The following is a 24,244-nucleotide window of genomic DNA, read 5'->3' as shown; positions in this document are numbered from 1 at the left end:
GAGTTAGATGAGTCAGTAGGCGCTTTGTCTCGCTGAAATACAGTTTGGTCCGCTCAGCATATTTTGTATTGGAATAAGATGGTCTTCTAATATTCACTAACAGTCGAGAAAGCTCATTTTTCTTATCACAAATTGCCAAATAAATGGACTTTTCTTAAGAATGCATGGAATGGAAGGGGGAAGTTTACGATTTCCATCAGTCCTGATTTTCGAGACCACGTTCTGTACTTTTATATTTGAATCAGCAAAGGAACGCTATCATCTAAAAATATAGCCTAATTTTACAACAAAAAATAAAAATCAGCTTCAAGGGTACCGCCCCCTTACACCCCTCACTTCTGACCCCCCATTTTTTGTGCCTATGGGAAAAAGTGTCAAAATTATGAGATACCCAAAAGACCCCCCCCCCAAATGAAAAAATACCCCTCAAAACAAACCTTCCTAAAAATTTCAATGCTGCAATCTGAGCCATGACTCACTGCCCCCCCCCCCCAGGTGGGCACCCTTGCATGATATTTTTTCTAATAATTTAACCTTTTCTTGTGCTTTAAGTACTGTTTATTATTAGTACACACTTATGAAATTAAACATCCTACCATTCATATTTTTACTTTGTATTGTGTTTTATGTTTGTGTCTAAATTTTTGGGACAGAGTGTAAGTTAACTTATACTGCAAGAACTTATGATGAAAGTTAAAGGCAACAAGATGAAATAAGAATTTAAACATAACAAATTTGTACTGATTTCGATATTGTACAGAAATGTAGCTGTCATGTATACCTTATTGCTCGAAAAAATCTTCATCTTACCCTGTACTTTGGGCTAAAAGAGGCAAATGTTTCAAAGAATAAACCCAATATCAAAGAGGGAGGAGATAGGTTGGTTTTCCATAAAACTATATATATGTCTAACTATATGTATCATCCCAATCCAATAAAAGAATAGCAGAGATGTTTATCAAGTAAAACAGACTACCAGATTGGCGAAATTGGGCAGTTATATTAGCAGTTGAATGATTTTTTTTTTTTGCAGATTTTTTTTGTTTATCAGAAAATTAAAACAAAATTGGCAATGAATATTATCTTAATATTAATTCAGTAAATTTGCAAAAAAAAAAAAAAAAAAAAAAAAAAAAAAAAAAAAACTGACTTTACTGATTAAATTCTGTAAATACTGACCAATTTTTAAAAAACTGATTTAACTGACTTTTACTGACCAGTTTTATGCCATGAGAGCACTAAAAAGTCAGATCTCAATTAGCAATAATTGTTTGTTACGCAAAGGTGTGCTCTAAAAAAGTCCAATGTGTCTTAACAAAGCATCGCTCGTATGGGATGAGAAAGGGTTTTTGCTCAATAAAATAAAGCGCTTTATGAAAATACGTGCTGTGGTCAGTGGCGGATACACCCGGAGGGCAACGGGGCATTTGCCCGGTGGGCCGGTCATGTTTCGGGCCGATCAGTTGCCCTATCTACAAACAGTAAAATGTAAATACCAAAGAGGTAAATACCGCTACGTAGATTCTCTAGCTTCAATCCCTCTTAGTGCATGGGCTCAAGCCTGCGGATGGAGGGGGCGAGGCCGTCGCTAAGGGGGCCGTTGGAGTGCTACACCAGCTCAGTTTTTCTGAAATGCTGCCGCCAATTTCATTTTAGTAATGCAATAAAAAGCAGAAAAACAAGGGCAGTATTTAAAAGTTAAAATACTTTTGTCCATTTTTCAATTTCATCTATGAATTGCAATTCACATTTACTTTACTTATGAATGGCAATTCACAATTGTTATGAATTGCAGTTCATAACAATTGCAATAAAAATGACATAAAGTATTTTTCCAATAAAGCTTTAACAGAAAATGCAATCTTAAAACACAATTTGGAGCATCAAAATTCTGTATTATAAAGATTATTTAAGTAAAGACTTCCTAAATGTACGTTTCTAACTTTTTTTTTTGCAAAAAATAAAATATTCACTTTTTCTCTATATCTCTCGAAGGGTTCAATTCAAACCTACGGTTGAAGACCCTTCAGTATAAAAATGATATAGAAAACTATGATTCTCAGGGGCCGCCGACACACCGACCTTTCCTACCATTTGCCTCTGCTATTTTTTTTAAATGAAAAATATCATCCTGAAAATCAGAGTTATGTATATAGAAAAATACACAAGCCCCAGAAATATGGTTTAACTTGGAGAAAAATTAAAATATAGCGAGAGAGATTGAAAATATTGAAATTAATAGTCACACCAGTAGTTCTAAGTGTTTGAATGTAAAAATCGTGCATGAATTAAAAATTGAAACAAAACTTTATCAAGAGGTGAAGAAGGAATGATATTTAAAATAAAATAGAGTGAAAAAAAGACCAAAGATCATTTAGAATATTTAAGGTCACCAAAGCACCAGATCAGTTGAAGAAAAGTTTTTTTTTATCTGGGGCCGCTGATGCATTTCAAGCAAATAAATATACTAGGCTAGAAATTGAAAATTTTACTATGGAAAATCTAAATGTAAATGGTTTTGAAGTTGGGTGTTTCATATTTTTTATCAATAAAATAAATAAAAGAAGATTGGGACGTAGCCAAAAGGGGGAACAGAGGGATCCAAAAACTTATAGCTTCCTTTTTAATCACTAAAGTTTGTTTAAAGTGCGTTTTCGAAACTTAGCTTTTTAAGGGATTCCTGGGAAAATCTCTCGAACCCCATTCCATAATTTAACGTCATTAAAGATGGCCTACAACCAGCATATTTGGAATTTAAGTTTCGAAAAACTTCGAGGAGAGTATTTCCGCCGCAATCTATCTAGAAACATCTCCTTCCCATAATATCACCGAAGATCGTCTATAATTACCTTTTTTGGACTTCAATCTCAAAAAATAAATAAATAAATAAAAGATCTGTGACCCACTTCCCCCAATTAACTCTAATTTGAATTCCGAAACTTTGAATTCAAATTATGTTTTTCGCAATCACGAGTTGCGACAAGACCCTACTGATTAGAGTTATTGTTTCTAGAAATGCCCCCCCCCCAAAAAAAAAGCATGTCCCTCCTACTGGGTGGTTACGTGTGTATAGTTGTGTGTGTAGGCTTACGTGTGTGCATGTAGGCGTGTGTATGTGTGTAAAGGCGTGCGCGCGTAGGCGAGTGTGTATGAGCATGGTTGTGTAGGACATGGACGCCACCGCCCAGCAAAAGTGGATTCCGGTGGACAGTGCTCAGGACCAGCCGCTCCGCCGCCGGTGGACGATGGTGCTGCAGCCCTGGTCCAAGCTGAAAAAGGAACCACAACGTCAAGGACTGTTAAGTGAGAACAATAAGCAAGCGTGATTGATCAAAAAGAAAAAAAATCCGGAGGAAAACCCCAAATCCCCATTTTTTCCATAACATCATGACAGAAGATTTTTTGAGCTATTCCCAAAAATTAAAATAAAACCTCAGTTTTAAATCTAAACATCACACACTGAGAAATTTTTGTAACTGGCCATAGTCCTTTCCTTATCGATCTACTTCGTTTCTCACTTTCAGATTCTGTATCATGTAAAAGTCCATGTCATAGTGTCATGAATTCACAGGTACACCAGACTTTTAAATCTTCCATTGTCCATTAACCTCATCTTCCCGCATTAAATATTACCCCTCTAATTTCTCTTTCCGAAGTTTCGATTGTTCACCGGGTGAAAGCCCTCAATCCTCTCTTCTTAGTAACACTATGAAAGATCGTTTATAACTCCGTTTTCGAATCTACAGCATCGAAAAATTTCAAAGAAAGTCCCCTCACCCTTCCTCTCCTTCGTCATCATCAGTAAAGCACGTCAAAAATCTCGTTTTTAATGCTTCAATTTCGAAAAAATTGCAAGGAAAGCCTCGCCATAACTCCTCCTCCTAAAATCACCGAAGGTCGGTAAAAGTTTCGTTTTTGGAAATTAGTTTTTGAATAACTGTCGATGTCCTAGTTTTTATTTAAAAAAAAAAAGCGCACAATTACCTTTTAAGATTTCAATTTCAAAAAAAATTTTTGTGGATGTTGCTCGAATCTCTCCTTTCCCTGGCATCAGCCAAAATCTTTTAAAACTGCGTTTTCAGAGCTGATATTTTGAAATTTTACGGGACCCTATCTTCCTAACATAATTGAAGATAATATATGAATGCAAATTCAGAGTTTCACTTCCAAAAAATTACCGGAAGAGAACCCTGGAGCCTCCGCTCCCCATTTTCCGGGGAGGAGACCAGGACATTATATTTCTGACTTGATGTTAAACTTACAATTAGGTTTCTAATGCTAATATTTAATATATATATAACTCCCATATGCAAGAAAATAACCTACTCTCTATCTCTCTCTGTATTGATACTTGTGTTTGAAAAATATAAGGGGTCGCACACACCCCTCGCCTCCCTAATAACCTCCCTACTCTAATTGAAGTAATGTTAGAAGCAGTGGTTGGAAGTAGCGCGCTACAAGTAGCGACGCTACTGTAGTAGCTACATTTTTGAGTAGTTTGTAGTGTAGCGGACTACTTTTTTAAAAAAGTAGTGTAGTGAGTAGTTAACTACAAAAAATAGTAGTAGCGATTTCTGGAAACTACTTTTAAATAAATTTAAAAAAAAAAAAATAAATAAAGGTTCAAACGAATTTGACTGGCACAAATTTTACACAAGTACATCAGCGGAGGCAATGAGAAACAAGACTCATAAAAATACGAGCTGACCTCAGGCATTTCATTTTTACATCATACGTTATATCTGTTTGACGCCATTAGTTTGTTTGCCGTCGTAATTTTCATATTTCACCAATATTTATATTGAAAAATGCATTTATTTTCGCAAAAATGAAGGTTTTGGTGATTTTGCGAGTTGAAAGTTTGGTGAATTTTATATGAACAGACCAAAGATTGAAAAACAAAAATATTTTAGCGAGGCTTAAATTTTCGATAGTATTCACCAAATAAAAAGAAGCTACTGAAAATGTTATAGAAAAGGATGAAATTTAACTGTTCTAGAGGACTTACAATACTTACGAGCATTAGAGTGTTTGAGAGTATGATAACGGAATTTTTTTTTAGTATCTTCTGATGAGCTAATTTATCATTTTTTTTTGTTCAATCCTCTTACGGTGTGTGTGTATATTAAGGTGTCCCCCTCCCCCCCTCCCCCAAATAATAGAAAGTTGAATTTTCAAGTCGCACACTCTCTGACATATTATCCTTTTTCGTCAAAAAAAAAAAAAAAAAAATCATTTAATTTGAACAACAGCAACAAGTGCCGATTATATCTGAAAGTGTGAACCAGCGCTTATGTAATGCTAAGCCAAATTAAAATAAAATGTTTTTTTAGAAACTCAAAATTTCTGTTGATAAAACGCTGCTCCTATACTCCACATATGCACCACAAAAACATTTATTAAAATTAAAAACTATTTAGATATCCCACACGTGGCCTAACATTTATAATTTTCTTGAAAAAAATAAGTTTTTGGTACATAGTTTCAGAAATGTAAGATTTTACGAAATTATCAGCTGAAAAATATAAACGGTAAAGTAGATAATTAGCGTTAAATAGAAATTCTTGTCTTCCTGCATTTTTTAAGTCTCCCACATAGTACTCAAATATATGGATTTTTTCCAGGTTGAGTTAAAGTTCTCATTTAAAATATATTATTTTTTTATTATTCGTTTGTTGTTAATCTGTAAATGTGTTCGCCAGTAATTTTTTAACTTGATATTCTATTTAAATTTATATGTAATTTTTTAAAAGATAACTGAAAAAAAAAATCAATTTTTTAAATAAAACTATAAATTTTAGGTCAAGTATGGCATATTTAAATGTTTTTTAATTTGAACAAATCTTCTTGTGGTTCATGTGGCGTGTTGGATACAGGGGCAACGTTTTATCAACAAAAATTTCGAGTTTTTAAAAAAAGTTTTTTTTTTCGATTTGGCCTAGCATACAAGTACTGTTTTACACTTTCAGGTGCAAGTCGGCACGGGTTGCTGTTGTGCAAATTATATGAAACTTTTTTTCACGATTGTTTTGACACAAGAGGAAAAATACAAGAGTGTATGCGACTTGAAAAATTGACTTTCATTTTTTGAGGGACAACCTATTGTGTATGCTTTTTATTTGCTTATTTTTTGGAAAGTAGCGAAGTAGCGACTTCATTTTAAAAGTAGTTTGTAGTTGCTACATTTAAAAAAAGTAGTTGTAGCTGTAGTTAACTACTTTTGTAACAAAGTAGTTGTAGTTGTAGTTCGCTACAAAAAAATTGTAGTTTTTCCAACCACTGGTTAGAAGATATCATTACGGAAATAATCAATACAGCACCAGGCAACTTAAAAATACTTAGATTATTACAAGCACCTTTTTCTTACAAACAAAGGTTTAGTTTATCTTATATATCAATTGTTCACCATTAAAACACAGAAAAGAATCCCATGTGTTAAATTTTATTTTAAAGAAAGTATTTAATTTCTTTGAATAGTTTCCTCATATTTAAGTGATATCGTTTCCCGTTTACCAATCATTTTTTGTAAAAATTAGTATGTATAGAAGCTATGGGGCCGCGACATCCTTTCATGCCAGGGCCGATTTCTTTAACCAATCCACCACTGGCTGTGGTTCCACTGCAGTTGGTTTACTGAAATGGATATTTTGCAAAAGATCTCCATTAACTTTATCATCTTCTGAAGTAGATTTTTCTATTCTTATGCTTGGTTTTTTTCTCAAAAACTAGTTTTCGGAAAAAAAAAAAAAAAAACGATGGCTATTAGACGTGTGTTTGACTGTATTCAGTTTAACTTGCATTGAGAATAAATACCCTTGTTGCTTCATAAACGTTGGTCATTGTATCAGTGCATTTGATTCATTACAGCAAGGGGCGAATGCTATTTGGTTTCACCAAGTCGCAGTCTCAGTAAAAGTTTTTGGATAAGTTTACTAATTCCTCTGACTTTCAAGAGACATTGAAAAACTTGAGCAGCTTAACTTACTGCACTGTTATGTGAGTCATCCCGTGTTTCAACTCAGTGTATGTCGTCTCTTTTAGAGTTGTGCCGATCACATAAATAATGTCACGTTTTCAATTGCTTTCTTCTTTGGAGAAAATTGGTGTGCTCTTTTTGTAAGTGAAAAGTTTTGAGTGTATCCCTTAAGTTTACAGAAGTACTCCAACATTGCATTCAGGTAACGCACGTGTGATTTACAATCTGTAATACACTTTCCCTATTTTTTCTAAAGCGTTATTTTCTCGATTTTAAATTTTAGTGATGGTTTTCGAAAATGATTTTGAATTTTACGCATTTTCTTAATTGCTGAAAGTATGAAAACTGAAATTTCGAATGAGAATACCAATTCATTCTCAGAAAAATATACTCCATTTTTACTGTGTTCTTATTAAATGGTAAATCCATCGTTCATGATATGAGACACAAAATTTTTCTTGCTCTTCTTGCAGATATATAAGAGGAAGGTGATTCAAACTTCAGATGATGCTTGTGAAAAACGGTCGTTTTATGAGCGGCAAAAGTAGGAAAACGTTTGCATAGAAAAAATTTGCGGGAGTGAAGATCCCGCGGGGTTAATCCCGCTAAATATCATTCGGGATTGGAAACCCTAATGCATAGATTTTACATGTTTAAATAGTGTACCACAACGCTATTTGATGAGTTAATATTTAAACAACTACAATATCACCCGTCACGATATGACGGGGAAAATTGCTTCTACATTTGAACGAAGCAATTGACTGTTTTGTAATATTTCGACAGTTAAAATTTTAAACTCCAGTGAATCAACCTTAAACTCCTCATTGTTGACCACTTTGACGTTTCTTCCTTCCCATGAAATGACAGTCTTAACAGTAAAACAGTTAAGTTACCGGATCCAGTTCAGCCTTGTCACATCTAAGGATGCACCGATACGCAAATTGCCCGATTACCAATTAATGATCATAATGATCATTTTTAATGCTACCAATTCTTCCATCACTTTATTTTTTCCTTTCTTTCTTTCTTTCTTTTTTTTTTTTTTTTGACTTTAGAAATAGTTAACACTTTATTTCTGAAAGAGACAATTTTTCTCCTCTCTCCTAATTTTCCAAAAATAATTTCAAAATTTCATACAATTTTGATATTAATGTTAATAAAAAATCACATAAGGTTAACTAGACATAAAAATTTAAAAATATTAGGAGCAGCTTGTGCGCAGCAAGTAAATTTAGGAGCACATTTAATTTAAATTTATTTACATTATTGGTAACTATTTAATCCAAGATTTTTATTTATTATTTTAAAAAAAAGTTATCTAAAAGCACTATTCTAAAGGGGAAAAGTATCGACTCATGAAGCATGATGTAACATTGTGTATATGTGCATATTTGTTCAAAACAAAATAATAAATAAAAAAATAAAACTAATTCAACCATCAGTTTATGAAAAAAACAATAGTAGTAAAGTATGTAAATATTTTTTTACATCAAATACTATTTAAAAAAAAAATGTTTTTGTACCAAAATTAAATTTAAATTGTTTGTTCTATGATGTAATCATATGTATAGTTTCAAGGAACAGAGAAAAATAACTGAAAAAATATTCAAGCTGTGTCACCAAAAGCACACACAAGTGTTAGGGTATCATCCTAAACTTAACCGGAAATGATCCGGATTTCCTTTAAAAAATAAAACAAAAGTATTCGGGAGTTTTTTCTTTTTCGTTGGAGAGAGTTAAGGGGAGGTTCCAGCAGAAACATAAACACATTTGTTTCTTTCTGTCCTTCAAAAGATAAATATAAAAGTGCTTCATAATAATAAAATCAGATCTTAATTGGATGCTGCTCCGGTTACTTTACAGACGTGCTGAACAATTTTGTTGATACATTAACAACAAAAAAATAAAAAACAGCTGCAAGGCAAGTAATATGAAAAGTGTATGTGTGTGAGTGCGGGAGAGGGGATAATTATTTTTCGCATTCCAATTTAAAAGTCCTGCTTTTTAAATTATACTTTCTACTGTCATGTGAATTTCAGCTGCGAGAATTTTTCTTTAATATTTTATTCAGTTTTACGCACTTTCTAAACTATTGTTTTTACTATATACATACTTCAGTTATAAAATAATGTTTGCAGCAAATTAAGTTAATTTATTGTTCATAAATGTATTCATCATAGTTTCTTGTTGAAGGTCTGTTAAAAAAAAAATTTTTTTTGGAAAAAAAATCCGTCGATTAATCGGCGAAATTTGGTCGATTGTGGCCGATTAATCGGTGCATCCTTGGTCACATCAAAGCCTTTCCCTGCATGTTAAAATATACAAAATAGTAGTGTCAAATTATCGTGCCGTGGCGTTAGTTTCATTGTTGATGACGTCAGGAGCGCTACTCGATCATTGGCTATTGTATATATATATATGATGATATTTTAAGACGTCTCGAGCAAAAGCATTTATGGGGGGAGGGGTTAGAAAGTCTGATTGTTTGGGCACGAAATCGTGATGGACTCGAAGCTGGAAGAAGGACGAAATAGCTTTGTGTTCGTTTATGGTGACTGATCTGTCATTGTCACAAACCTATCCCAGTTACCAACACTAATCAATAAATTGAGGTCACTGGATTAGGTGTTATTCAGTCCCTAATGTGGATCAAAACTATTGAAATCTTGATAAGTGCTGCTTCCATCTATCGTGTATTAGTCTAACCAGGAAACATCACGATCAAGGAAATTCAAAAAAATTCCAAATTGATGGCATTCGAAAGAGCATTGGAAAACATGTTTATGGCACTGAAACTACGTGCCCTCGTGACCACGTTATCGAAATATGAGGTCTTAAAAATTGCCGAAATTTTTAGTAAAGTCGCCAAATTTAGCGAGTTTTGTTCAGAAATGGAAGGTACGACGCGAATTCAACATCTGCATCTGACAAGACATTTCACTTCCATATTTGGTCACCAATTAGTCAGTATTATAGTTGCCCCGCAAAATGGCAAGGAAATCCATTGGAAAATTTTAATAAACAAAAAATAAATAAAGTTTGGCATCAGTGCAAATTTTTCGAGTCACAAAAGAAAGTTCTTTCCAAATGAAATGTTGGAAACTATCAGTCTCTCAATAAATAATGTAAGAAACAAAGTATCGTCGAGGCGCTAGCGATAAGCAACTAATAGGTTTGTCAACACGTAGTGTCGGGTTATGTGCTGTATTGTACGTTATGTACACACATATTTGTAACTTTATTTGATCGATTGACATCCTGTTTTTTTTAAACGGTTTTTTTTTTTTTTTGGTTATTTCCAAAAATTCAAACTACCAATGGTACAAATTAGTTCTGATTTTTGACACTTCACTGTAGTAATAAAGCAAATTAAATTATACTGCAGTGAGAGGTTCCCCGAGCTTGGGAAAGCAAAAATTCTCAATTTGCCGAAAGAAAATTCAAATTTTGCCGAGCGATAAAATACGAGTATGCGCAAATAATAATGTATGAAAAGTGACTTTCGGGAGTTAAAAAATTGTAATTATGTCCTCTAATTTGCCGAACTGTCAGACGAACTTTGTCGAATAAGGAAAATTTTTGGGAGGTCACATTGACCTCCTATCAGTGCGCTCCTAACTGCAGTCAACAAGAACGACCTCCTATTATTGCGACCAATCTGTCATAAGGTTCGAGCACAAAATCTCGTTTAAAATTCCACAGATGTAATGATATTTTAGCATCCAATAGAACGTATTAACTGAATACATTTGAATATACCGTTCAAAGTTTAAACTTTTTTGTATTCTTATGTCTGTTAAAAAACTGATGTTTAAAACTTTTATGCTTCTGCGGTAAAATATTTCCACTGAAAGAGTTTATTCGCTGATGAAACTGTTTTGAAAAAAATATGATAACCGTAGAGAAACGGTAAACACACTTTAAAGACTTTTTTTTTTTGTTGAAAAGTCGTAAATCTGAAGTCTTCAACGAAGAAAACGACATTTTTAAAGATTTCAAACCATTTTCTCAAATTAAAAAAAAAACGATTTCTGTCAGTTATTTCCAGCGTGTTTTTCGTTATGTGTATCGTTTTCAACTTATGTGTAAGCCCTCTAACAAGTCAAATAAAAAAAAAACTGTATTAATTTTTATTTTGCTCGTATTTGAATTCCCTTTTAACGTGAAACATAATTAATAAAAGTGACTTCAGTATTTTTAAAAATGACTAAATGACATGCAATATGATGTGCATTTACGTTATAGCGACTTTCAGTTGCAGTGACAGACTTTTTCGAACTACAGGGGTTGTTGTAATGAACGTCGACTATAAAATTTTTGATAAGAATCTGTTATGAAGGAATTTCCGACATCGTTAGTTTTGCTGTGCAAATTTTTGACATTTACTATCCGTTGTTTTCTTTTTTTTTTAAATTATTATTTCTTTCGATTTTAAATTAAAAATTAAGCATTTTCGCTAGCAGTGGTCAGACAATAAAACTTCATGAATGATAGTAACTTTTGAAAAAATAAATAAGAGCTGGGATACTACAATCCATGATCATTTTCTTTCAACATCAAAAACTATCCATTTTCAATATATAAGCTTTAATAAGCATGTGTTTTTTACTTATTCATATTAATTCTCGTACATAATTATTAATTACTTACAACACATTTCAATAACAAAAGTACAAACTTAAATTGGTTAAGTAAAACACACTTGAAATGCACTTAAATTCTGAAATGCATTATTATCACGATTACAAAGTTAAATCCTACGTTCAATTTCGTTATAAAGTTGTAGCTCCTCTGGATAAAGCTCTCTAGTTTCCATTTCACAGGCTTCATAGTTACTTTTTAATTTTACACAATTAAGTAAAGGGTTAATTCGAAACATCGTTTACGCGCTGTGCAGATGACCAGAAATGGGAATGAGAGTCTTGCTAGACGCAGGCGATGAAATCACGTGGTATTTTCCATTTCTTGCCAAGTCTTTAAATTTGGCGAATTTTCGTAAGATTTCGACAGACTTTGACCCCCCATATCTCAAAAACAAAAAGACGAGGGCACACAATATTTGGGTCAAATTTTTTTCTAAAGATACTCTTTCGAATGCGACCATTTTTAACTTTTTTCATGATTACTGAACTCGTGATGTTTCCTGGTAAGATCCCAATAGGCTTGACCTGCCCTCATCGAGTTTCCTAAAATTGTTACCATATATGAAGAGTAAAAGTTGTAAATAAAACGTGAAAGTAAGAATTTCTATCTCTGTCACGTGAACTAATCAGGGTTGCCAGGGGTTGAAAGGTGCCTAAAAATGAGTAATTTACCCTCATCGAGTTTCCGAAAATCGTTATCAAAAATGAAGAGTAAAAGATGGAAATAAAACGCTTTACTAAGGTTGCCTACCTTTTTCGGCTCCCTAATCAGGGTTGTCAAATCGACTGTTTAGGTATCCTAACTCAGCATTAAAAGTATTTTTAGTACATTAACTCATAGTTGTACGAATAAAAAGAAAGTCACTATCATCATCAAAGTCTAAATAAGCCAGCCATCAAAAAGTTTAGAAAAATTGCTGAAATTTGACAAAAATTGCTACACGAGTTTTGTAATAAATTGCAAAAAAAAAAAAACCTAAAACTGGTTGGTGGAATCGTAAAAAATGTATTACTTGTGTAAAAACTTAAAAACTGACGAATTCTTGCAAAAATTACGAAAAATCTCACGAAAATCAACAAATAGGTACTAATTACCACTAATGTTGCTTTGAAATAAAATAAATGAAAAAAAAAACCCTTGATGCCCCCCCCCTCATCCAGGGACTTAGTAACATGTAAAATTTTTTCAAAATTTTAAAGACGTGCAGGAGCTGGGCAACAGCGAGCACGAGGGCCCGATTCAGATATCAGGATGAAGTAGTTCACTTTTTCAGGGCCCTAAGCCATGGCCTAGTCAGTAATCAGGCTCTGGTGAGCACCCACGCAAATTAAGCCCTGATTGTTCTGGAAATTCTGTACGTAAACGAGTCCTTCGTAAATGTCATGAAACCGGAAATGAAGAAAACTTGCGGTCTGTTTGATTACACTGGCTTTTACACTTGAAAATTTACCAAACTATCATTATTAATACTGGGATCTATTTGTGATTCAACAGGTTGCTCTCCTGAAACAGATGATGCGGGAGGATGTGCCGCGCCACCTGCACAAGTACGAACGATTCTTGGAAAAATCGAATCTCTCCAGCGGATATTTCGCCAGTGAAAAGGTGAGCCTACATCTATTCAAAGACACTCAATTTGAAGAATGAAATCGAATTCATTGTATTATTTATAACGTCTGTTAAGTTCAGCACGTCTGTAAAGTAACCGGAGCAGCATCCAATTTAGATCTGATTTTATTATTATGAAGCACATTTATTATACTTGGCCTGATTGTCACGGAAAAATCTGAGACCTGCTTTTGCTTACATCTCAGCAAACTTGACCACTTAGAGACTTCGGGATTAAACTAAATGATTTGCTTAATCTTAAGGTACAACTTAACGCTAAAAAGTTCAATTCTAAAATAAAAGTATTATTTCGGTTAGGATGGAAAACAGCAAATTTCATGTAATTTCCCCATTAAATGTTTAAATATAAAACTCATTTTTTACAAATTTCGTTGACTTACAACAGCAATATCGATAGTGATTATAATAAAAATTTTGAATCAAGGCTTCTCTGGAGCAAGCATGAAATTTATCCACAAACATTGCTTTCTTAGTATTTTTATTCTCATTAATGCAAATAATCGAAAACGGGGCTAAGTTAAGAGTTTTGTAGGACTTCAATTTCGAAATGATTTTAAGGGAGAGTCCCAGAGCCTCCTTTCCCGTAATAATCAAAATTTGTCGGTAACTGCGTTTTGAAACTTTAAAGTCAAAAAATTGGGGTTGAGGGTGATCGATTTCACTCTATTAAAAAAAAAAAAAAAAAAAAAAAAAAAAAAAAAAGCGATCGAAGACAGCGCTTAAGTTCTATCCCTTGCTCTAACGTCAACACATATCATCTTTAATCGCGTTTTTAAGACTTAAGTTACTTAAAATTTCCTCAGAAGGCCCCCTGGAACTTCCCACCGACTAAAACTGCGATCTTAGGACTACAATTCCAAATTTTCCCCGAGGAAGGCCCCCGATCTCTCCCTAGCAGGTAGGCGAAATTATAAGTTTCACCCTCCCCCCCCCCCCCCAAAAAAAAAAGAAATTCTGGTTGTGTCACTGTCGGACAGTGTAGGAAGATGTGGCCGTACTTTAGACCGATGGATTGACGAATAGGTGAAGGCAACGACCAAACAACTGCTTTCAATCATTGCCTTCGCCACACCTCAGCAGCTCTAAACAAGGGTGGCAGATGAAAGGGCAATTTTCAGCAAACCTTAAAAATTTCGGCCAGGCATTGGAATTGCTTCTAACTTGTTCATGTGCGTTGTTATGAGTGTGTGGGAAGTATTCCGGCAGGATTTTATAAAGTTTCTCAAATTATCACTAATGTTTTTTTCTTAAATATTCCCAAATAGTTGCACTGCATTTTCTTCATAGAGATGGTTTTCTTGGAAAAGATTGAGAAGAAAACATTCTATTCTTTTTTTAGGCGGGAAATACCAAATTTATCTTTCTTTTTAATATTGTTAATTAGCCTCCTTCAAAAAAAAGAAAAAAAGTGGTAACTTTTTTCTTGCATGGAAATAGCGGTTTCGTCCAGATTTTAAAAAATGTTGGCAAGATCAGCTGATTTTAGCAGTCATCGCTCCTCATGCTGAACATTGAGAACTATTATAGAAATTGATATATTTTGCTTTGCTCCAGTTTTAAAACATTCAGTTCATACAATCTTACCAAAACTTTTATTTTATGTAGCCAGAGTATTTCAGTGTAGAGCAGTGATTTCTTTTGACTATTCACGACTTTATAAATCCTGCTCATTAGTTTTGACTGGAGGAGACAAGACTTAGCAAAATTTGCTACTTTTGAACTCTCATCCAGAACTTACCATGGCATTTCTTTTGTTATTCTAGCATGATGATACAAAACACAATAACTACTACGACAATCTGTCACTACATTTAAAATTCTTAAAACTTTTTATTATTTATTTCTTAAATTACTGCGAAACAATTTAATGGAACAACTAAGTTGTGAAGGAACTCATTTTGGGTATGGTTAGTCTGGAAGATGATTATTACAAAAATGTATTTTATTTGAAACTGTCATTGCATTTGATCGACTTTAAATCCCTTAATTCAGGAATGTTCTGAGAAAGGAGTTTTATTTCACTTCTATAAGAAAAAAATGTGTTTCACAACAATATGTCCATTTTACAAATACTGTCTAGAGTAGACACCTTTCCAACCTTCCCCCTTCTCCCCCATTAAACTGAAAAAACTAGAATGCCACTTCATAGTTTAGCTTTTAGATACCTTACATATAATAGAAAATAATCTTATTAAATTCTAAGATTAAATTAAGTTCATTTAAGTTATTCATGAGTCAAGGTTAATATAGCAAGAGAGATTAAGTAGTAACTTTTTTCTTGCATAGAAATAGCAGCTTCAAGTTTTTTAAAGGGGAACCAAGGAACCATATGAATTGGGTAGTAATGATAAAATCTAAATAAGAAGCAATCGAAAGAGCAGCATAGTAGAACATGTTTCAGGTTGCATAAATTAGTTGTTATCGTTTCCCCATAGTTGAAATATAACATAAAGTCTCCAAGTCTGCCGAAGTTTTAAGAAAAGTCGCCAAACTTAAAGACTTGGTAAAAAATGCAAGGTACCAAGGGACTTCACCGTCTGCCTGCGGCAGGACATCCAGTTGCTAAATGTGGGACTGGTGTCTCCATTTCTTAATGAAGCTCGCTAAATTTAGAGACTTTGCTTAAAATTGCGGCAGATTTTAAGCCCTCATACTTTGGTACTGTGAACATGAGGGCAGTATTACACTAGCGTATGGTTTCCTGCTGAGGCAACGCCCTATGTAACACTCTTTTTGCAGCTGACGTGGTGTGACCTGGGTGTTACCCTCTGCCTGGCTGGTATGCAGTTGAGACAGCCCTCCCTCCTGGAGAAGCACCCCCGGCTGAGGGCACTCGTCCAGAAGGTGACTAAAGAACCTGTTGTAGAACACTTCGTAGACACCGAGCTCGCGCAGTCGGCCATCATACGCAAGAACAGCATGTGAACCATGACCTTCCGATTCTGTGTGTTGTTTGTTAAATAATAAAGCGTTCGATTTCATGTTCTCCCGAGTCGTTCTTTGCTGCATAAGCATTGAACCATGAAATCCGGTGGATGAATTTGCCTTAAATATACTGCCAAGAAATATACTCAACATCATTTCTTTAGATACTCAGCATGAGGACATGCATGCGAGGATCCATGATCCTAGGCTAAAGAAACATTTCTTCAGCTCTTTTATGTTGACTGCTAATACAATAGAAAAGTGATGGTCAGCAACAGGCTCTTCACAGAGCTAGACAGTTCTTAGCCAAGTGATCAACCCCAAATAAAGATCAAGAGTTCTTGTAAAGTTACTCCCTATTGCAGGTAACAGCTGCTTTCAGTAATCTATTCCAAATGCCCACAAGCTTATTGAAGTGTTCTTTTTCCTAACTTCAAGATTAGCTAGGGATATGAAAAGCTTTAAAAAAAGGTTTTGCCTTTTTAGCAGAAATTTATTCCAACATCTCCCATTTTAATACGTTTGAATGCAGTAATTACTGTCAGAAAACGTTGCTGTGTTTACGTGTTCCAAAGGAAAATTTTCGGAAATGCTGCCTTTCAGCCAATGTGGCGTTTACAAATTTTTTTTTTAATTGTCCCGATTTTAGTCCAAATCTAACTAAACATCATGCTAATCATTGAAGAAATAGATACTGACACATTCTGCTAAAATTAAAAATAAATTAAAAGCTTTAATCATAGTAAATGGCTGACAGTTCAAAAAGTGGGAAAAAGCCGAATTCCTTATTCGCGAATTTTTCGTACAGTTGATTCCAAGTAAGTTGGAGCTTGTTTTGTAAAACGAAAAAGAATGAAGAAAAAGGAGGTAAAACAGGAAAAACCTGTATTTCATTGATTTAGTTCAGAATAAAAGCAACAGATTACAGAAATCGTATTCGCAAAAATGAATTGATTTTAAAAAACTCGCAAAAAACGAACTTGTTTCATACAGAAATGCGATTATTGTTCATTCTAAAATGTAAAAGTGATATGAAATTTCCGATGTGGCATTTCCAACGGCAACTGGATCATGTCCAATCGAACTCTCCTGTGCTCAAGACCATACAAATTAAGCTTTTTAGTCTGAAATCTAAATCTAAATTTATTAACCTAGAAGCTCTTCTTTAACCCTCTCAGCTCTCCTTTAACCCTTTCCCAATAAGTTAGTATATTTTACAATAATTACAACAAAGGAAAAAAAAATCATTATAAAAAAGGATGTTGTGCACACAATTAATGTGAGTAAAAAAAAAATACTTAAAAACTGACAAAAAACAAAAAGAAAACACAAAAAAGAAAAAAGAGAGAATTTCGATGCCTATTACTTTTTATACAGTCACTTAATATATTTAAGGTATTTAAATGATCTACCTTATTGATCCTGCTAGGAAGAAGTAGCACAAAAATCACTGGCTAACCAAGGAGGACTTCACACTTCTGTAGGTGCAGGAATTACTTATTGAAAATACAATGGATGGTAAAAATATTGTTTTGTTAAGATTTTACCTTGCTTTCTTTCTGGTAATTTGCAGAGAAAATAACTAGCATGATCATAACATGGATTGTTTAAGCATTTTTTACACATAAGTAAAAGCATGAAAAAGCATCAATATTTGGAATAACTTTTAATAACATTGTTTGAAACGCCAACCACTACTGTATTTGAAAAACAAACACATTTGTTAGCACGTTTTAGTGCAAATATTATAAATTAAAAAAAATCTATAATTTCAAACATTAGTTTTGATCTGAGATGCATAAAAGCATGGATGATGATTTTCTGTACAAACCTCTTATTTACAAATACTCACCATTTTTAAAAAGAAATTTTTGCCTAAATTACTTCTATAGAAACGGTGAAATTCTTTCCTTTTTAAGAAACTATAAGCAGGTACTTTTTTTAAATCAAGGTAGCTCTGACAAGAACAGCAGCTATAGGGACTGGAAGTTCCATAAAAACAATTCTTACATAAACCCTTTTATAAACTGCACCTTTTTGTATTTAGCATACATAAATAGCATTTCCTTTAAAGAAAAGTAATGAGTGGAAAATAATTCACAGATGAAATAAAATTTGTCAGTAATATATTTCATTAAAATATTCTTAGCTAACACTACTGCTACATTTTTTAATACTTTTTTTTTATAGGCAATAGGAACACAAAATATGTGTGTTTCAATTCATAACTGGATGTATTTCATTAAACTATTCTAGTTCAAATTCTTGTAATTTTAACAGATTTTTGGAATATCAAGAAGATAAATATCTCCTGCATAATTTTTTCAATCAAAATGAACATTTGTTATCTAAATTTAAAATGTAGTTTTACTAAGATTAATGCTCTTCCACAAAACTTCAGTAACGCCCTGAAATCAGCCACTCACGATTAAAACTTATTCACAAACATCTACATCAAAGAACACTTTTGTGAAATATTTTAGAAAAAGCAAAACCAAACATTTTATAAATAAAATACAGCGTGCGTTTATGGTTAAACATATTTATTTTTCATAAAAAAAGAAACAAACATAACAAGCATGTCACTCCAAATTGAACATAATTTAAATAAAAACTTAGTATTATAACCCAATTAATAATAAAATATATACCAAATTTCATATCAACAAGTACTCTTGATGTATACCTTAAATCAATGCATACATATTTTTCAATGTCTAAACTTCAAACAACAAATCTTGTTTACTTCTGATGTTTTAAAATTTTAGCACCATCAACAATAAAAATTTAACAAGTAATGAAACATTTCAATACCGAAGCATTGGTTTCATTTTGACAAATTTAAAAAGGAATGTTCATTTTAAAGAAAATCAAACACTACAGGCACAGGCGAGGCATTAGTTTATATATTACTAGAACCCGTGCAAATGGCATTAAGTTTTATTTTAAACCATGTATCCAGTTAAATAAAAAGATCAAAAATACTTTATGATAAATATGATTTTAAAAAAAAACATAAACAAAGTACAAATAGTTAAGAAAATGCTGCAAATAGTTATTTCAAGGCTGTAATGGGGCTTCTTCATCAGTGCTAAAAATGCTCAATACACAACAAGTAATAAGTGACCACACTTCAACCAAAAGACACTGGAATTTATCTGACCCATTTGGTATTAATGCCAGTGTTTTTTGGTTGGTGTATGTTCATTTATGATTTTCTTGTTGGGTGTTAGGCACTTTTAGCATTGATGAAAAATCTCGATTGCAGCCTTGAAATATGAATTCACAGCCCTTTGTTCTATGACAGTTTGTGCTTTTTTAAAGTGGATTTTTCATTAAAACCTCTTTAACACAGCGATTGGCAACCTAAATTCTGTGCCAATCTACTTTCAAAGTTTGGCGAGCGCCAAGATCGACTTGGAATGGGGGGGGGGGGATCTCCCCATTCTGTGACATTGGTAAAAATGTTGTCCAAAGCAATTAAAATGTGTAAAACACTCAAAACAAGTGTAATCTGTAAATTCATTCTTCATTTGCGGACATTTTTTAATAGCAAAATTAAGAAATAAATATATATTTCTCTTAAATATTAGAAGTTAGGACACTTCCAGTTTCCAGCAATAATAAAAAGTTCTGGAAGTATTTTGAATAACTCTTATTTTAGAAGTTCTATCGAATTCTTTACCAAAAATAATGGTTTTTTTTATGGTACTCTGAAAAAAAAGAAAAAAGTTCCAGAATGTTGTAAGGATTGACGGAAAACGCACTTGAGATCAACCGGTTGATTGTGATTAGTGGGTTGCCTACCGCTGCTTCAACACTATATATAACACAACATTTAGTTTATTGCAGATATCAAAATCATCTCAACATTTTAAAGACATAACTATTGAAACCAAGTTTTAAAAATTCAAATATATATACAAAAAAAAAAAAAACCTAAAGTATGTAAATCTAAATGCTGAAATTAAACTTGAAGAATTTGAATCTACTGATGCCGAAAGATCAAAGCACTCAAATTTCTTCAATACAGATGTAGATATCACAGAATTTGACACTGATAACTCTTAACTGAAAATTTAATTCCTGAAAGATCAGTAAATTACACCAGCCTTTTATCTGAACAGTAAGAACTTTATAACATTTCTGATCAGTGATCAGAATCAGATCCATCATAACCAAATCAAGGAAATGTGTTTGCAAGAACAGTGGTAAAATGTTTTTCAGCAAACAGATTTTTGAACCTTTCAGACTCATCACAAAACAGTTAAAACTGGCACAGGGAATCTTCTCATAAATGTCTAAATTGATTGGAAAACCAAGCTTTTCAACAAAAAGCAAAGATTAATAATTTATCTCTTGTTTCAAGAGTATCTCTATGTACATTGACACATCATTGCCTCAGAACATTAGTAAAATATCTAAGCCTTGAAACAACACTAATATATCCAACTGTTGTTGTGAGATGACAACATAAGTAATTAAAAAGAAATCTTACACATTAATGCAAAAAAAAAAAATTTCAAGCAAAATTTGCCATTTGTCACAACTGCCCTCAAAACAAAAAAAAGAATGTACAATGTGTGGATCTTAAATACAGTGAAATCCCACTAAACCAAACTTCAACGAACTGTAAATTTCATTTATTGCAATGGAATTCAGACAATGTAGTAGTACTTAAATCGAAAAATAAAAAAATTCTCTGAAACATATTTTGTTGTAGTGGCATTGATCGTAACTAATACCTTTTTACCAGCAATTTGTGATTGCTTCAAGATTTAAAAAAAAAAATAAAAACATTTTTTAAAAATATGTCCCACTTGGAAAATCTTGGGACTGACAAAATGTAAGAGAAGAGAGTTCAACAATGGCAAAGGATTGGCCTCATTGTTTAAAGCTTTGGGGGAGGGGGGGGGGAGATATTCATTTGAAAAAGCAAGTTCCAATCTTACAAACAGAAATAATGATTTATAATGTATAAAGTTAATAAAAATATATGAGCAGTAACAAAATTACGATGGTCATTTTTTTATATTTTTTAAAATAACAGTTAGGCATCAAGAATGATGATAGAATGTGAAATCATAGTTCTTTAACTAAAACGTACAGTTGCGAAACACAACTAACGATAATTTATTTTGAACTTTTGTCATGTATCAACAAAATCACTTTAAAAAAATTGGAAAAAACTAAAAGATCACTGCATATTTCCTGATGTTAGATCACACAAGGAAACAATAAATGAAAGAAACCCTCAGAAATCAATGATCGACTCCTTTTCTACATCAACCCATCATTACTTAACACCAGTTTGACATTACAACAATGTTAGAGCTTTTTTTTTTCCTTTCTCTTTCTTTAGCACATTGCTGATTCACATTTAATTTCATTTTGAAAATTAAAGTTGAAAATGATGGTTTACATAGGGAGATTAGGGTGTAATGAATGGTGAAAAGCAAAATGAATAGGGGAGTGTGTTGTACTATGGGACACTTTTCATATTTTAATTTTTAATGCCCATTATTTGAATGAAATTTAAAATCTAAAGTCACATTAAAATACCCCAACGTACTTCTATGCAATATATTTTTTAAAATTCAGACAGTTTTAAAATAAAATATTGCCAGACATTTAAAGTAGAAGTTCCCAGCTGTCCCAAGGTACAACATCCTATTGTACCTTGGGACACAACCTATTGTACTATAGGAAAGTCTTTATGATTCAGGAAACTGCCATATACTCGAACAATTTTGCACCAGAAAACAAAAAAATATTTTTTTTTCATGGTTGTGAAATAAATTGTGAATAATTAATTATGAATTATTATCTAACATTAAATGTGTTTAAAAGACTACATAAGATTAGAACATTGTTCCATGTTCCTAAACATATCTTAATTTTTAAGAACCATGCATATGTTGTACCTTGGAATGTGTCCTAAGGTACAAAATGTTAGGCTGCCCCAAGGTACAATCAAGACGTGGTTTAAGAAAAACCAGAATAGTGGTCAATCTATGTGCACTATCATTATTTTCTTATAAGCAATATTTAAAGTACTCTTTTATAATAAAATAGAATTCAGTTGATTAAATTTAAATATAAAGACAGAAAATGAAATAAAAATGAAGAAAATACTTACTTTGGGGTCATGAAATTTTCTTTCTCCTGCAAAATTGTCAATTTTACTCATTTGATGCTGATTTTTACTATGGCACCATTTAGTGGTGAAGGTTAATATTAGAGATTACAAAAACATGGCAGCTAAAAATAGATTCTTAGAAAATAGCAGTCCCCAAGGTACAACACTCTCCCCTATTTATAAGCAAATGAATGTCATGGAAGAAAATCTCCTCTCAAACTTTTCAAGTCATATGATGCAGTTAAAAAACTTAACAACACACATTATTATTATTATTTTTCTCCTCTGAAATCTAATGTGTAAGGTAAGAAGTTTTTAAGTGCACTTTTGGTGGATTCTCATACTACATTTTAAGCTCCATGTAAAAATGGAAAAATATCTTTTCAAGCTCATTTTTCTCTCTCAACTCACAGTTCCTAAACATTAGGAAACAGTAGTTAGTTAAACTCTATACACTTTTAAAAATTAACATTAAGAGCTACACAAAATAACAATAACAAAAACAAACAAGATCAGTTTATAACACTAAAACTTTTCCTTAAAAAGTTAGAAAACTACAGTACACATAATATTATGTGCATTCATATATGTTTTACATGTATCTAGCTATCTATCGTGCATCACTCAAATTTAATTACCCTTCATAAGTAGTTTCTAACGATTTTGATGAAAATAAATTTTTATCAAATCTTTTATATAACACAAATTATAAAAAAGATACATCATTAGATGATCATTAATTTTCACCAAAAAATAATAACGAAAACAAACCAAGGGTACAACAATAAGGGTTTGTTGAACCCTTGAACTTTTGGCCAAACTGCCAATCACAGTATGGTAATAAATACTGACACAAGGTCTGTCATGATCCACTTATTCGGGCAATAACTCCAACTTGTTACAAAAAAAAAAAAAAAAAAAAAAAACTCTACAGGCGTAAACTAGATGCTCTAGGGTAATTCTGTATGCATAGGTTGAGTCTCATAATTATATTTTAAATATTAAAGTAATTACAAGCTTAAAGCATTTGAATACGTTTCTATTTCCTCAATTTCACATCTTTTAAAGAAGTGTCTGCCACAGGTCCCATGAAATATAGCAATAACCTCAAATACAGTTACTGTGAAACCATGACAGCTGCTAATACAGAATACCACTTTTGGCTATAGTGGTTTAAGTAGATAAGCGATGGACGGAAAGTTGTAGAAAGCATGGCACTTACTGCGGACTGAATATTGAAATTTTTTAGCTGCAATGATTTCAATTCTAAAAAAAAACTCTAGTTCAGTCAGAAGTAAATTTTACCTTAAATTCAGCAATCCTATGTATGCAGCAAGTACACCGGTTAAAGAAATATCTTTTTTGTTATTCATATGAACATTATATTGGTTTTACAATGCAAATGCTATCATAAGCATGGCCTTCAGCACTACATCATATTAACAAGGTGCTAATACTGAGACGCATAAAAAAGAATAAAAATCATGCCCTTCAAAATATCTAACACAGTCAAAACTCCCTCTTATTCGCAGACCTCTACAATACGCCATGTTTATTGCATGTGAACAATGTAGCAGCGGTCATATTTTAAGATGGTCTGACAAAAAATTATGAAAACAAAATTTTTATGAAAAATAAACATTCAAAATCAGATAAAACCCTTTACCTAAACCTTATGAAATAATAAGAACAATATTTATAAACAGGAAATATTAAAGAACATACCTTTTGCTAACGCCAAAGTAGCTGAACTTTTAGATTGTGCAGAGGATACAGAATATTTTGATATTAGATTTTAGTAAACATATTGATAGTAACTCAATTATTAATTTTGAACAATAAATTGGAAAAGCTTTTCTTTTCAGCTGAATTTCATAGAAAATCATCCAAACAGCCAAGTTGTAGTTATGTTTAAAAGACATGTATTA

General features: G+C 32.6%; 1 protein-coding gene across 1 annotated transcript in view; it reads left to right on the top strand.

Annotated features, from left to right (window-relative positions):
* The window catches only part of LOC129231592 (glutathione S-transferase 1-like), a 32,322-nt gene extending 16,089 nt beyond the window's left edge, over positions 1-16,233 (top strand). Inside the window, exons 5-6 of the mRNA XM_054865955.1 lie at positions 13,118-13,228; positions 15,992-16,233. Of these exons, the coding sequence (XP_054721930.1) occupies positions 13,118-13,228; positions 15,992-16,177 (297 nt within the window). The 3' untranslated portion in view covers positions 16,178-16,233. The remainder of the gene's footprint in view (positions 1-13,117; positions 13,229-15,991) is intronic.
* The last annotated feature ends 8,011 nt before the right edge of the window (positions 16,234-24,244 follow it).

Source organism: Uloborus diversus, chromosome 1, assembly GCF_026930045.1.
Source record: "Uloborus diversus isolate 005 chromosome 1, Udiv.v.3.1, whole genome shotgun sequence".
Lineage (NCBI taxonomy): Eukaryota > Metazoa > Arthropoda > Arachnida > Araneae > Uloboridae > Uloborus > Uloborus diversus.
This window is presented reverse-complemented; position numbering and strand designations above follow the sequence as displayed.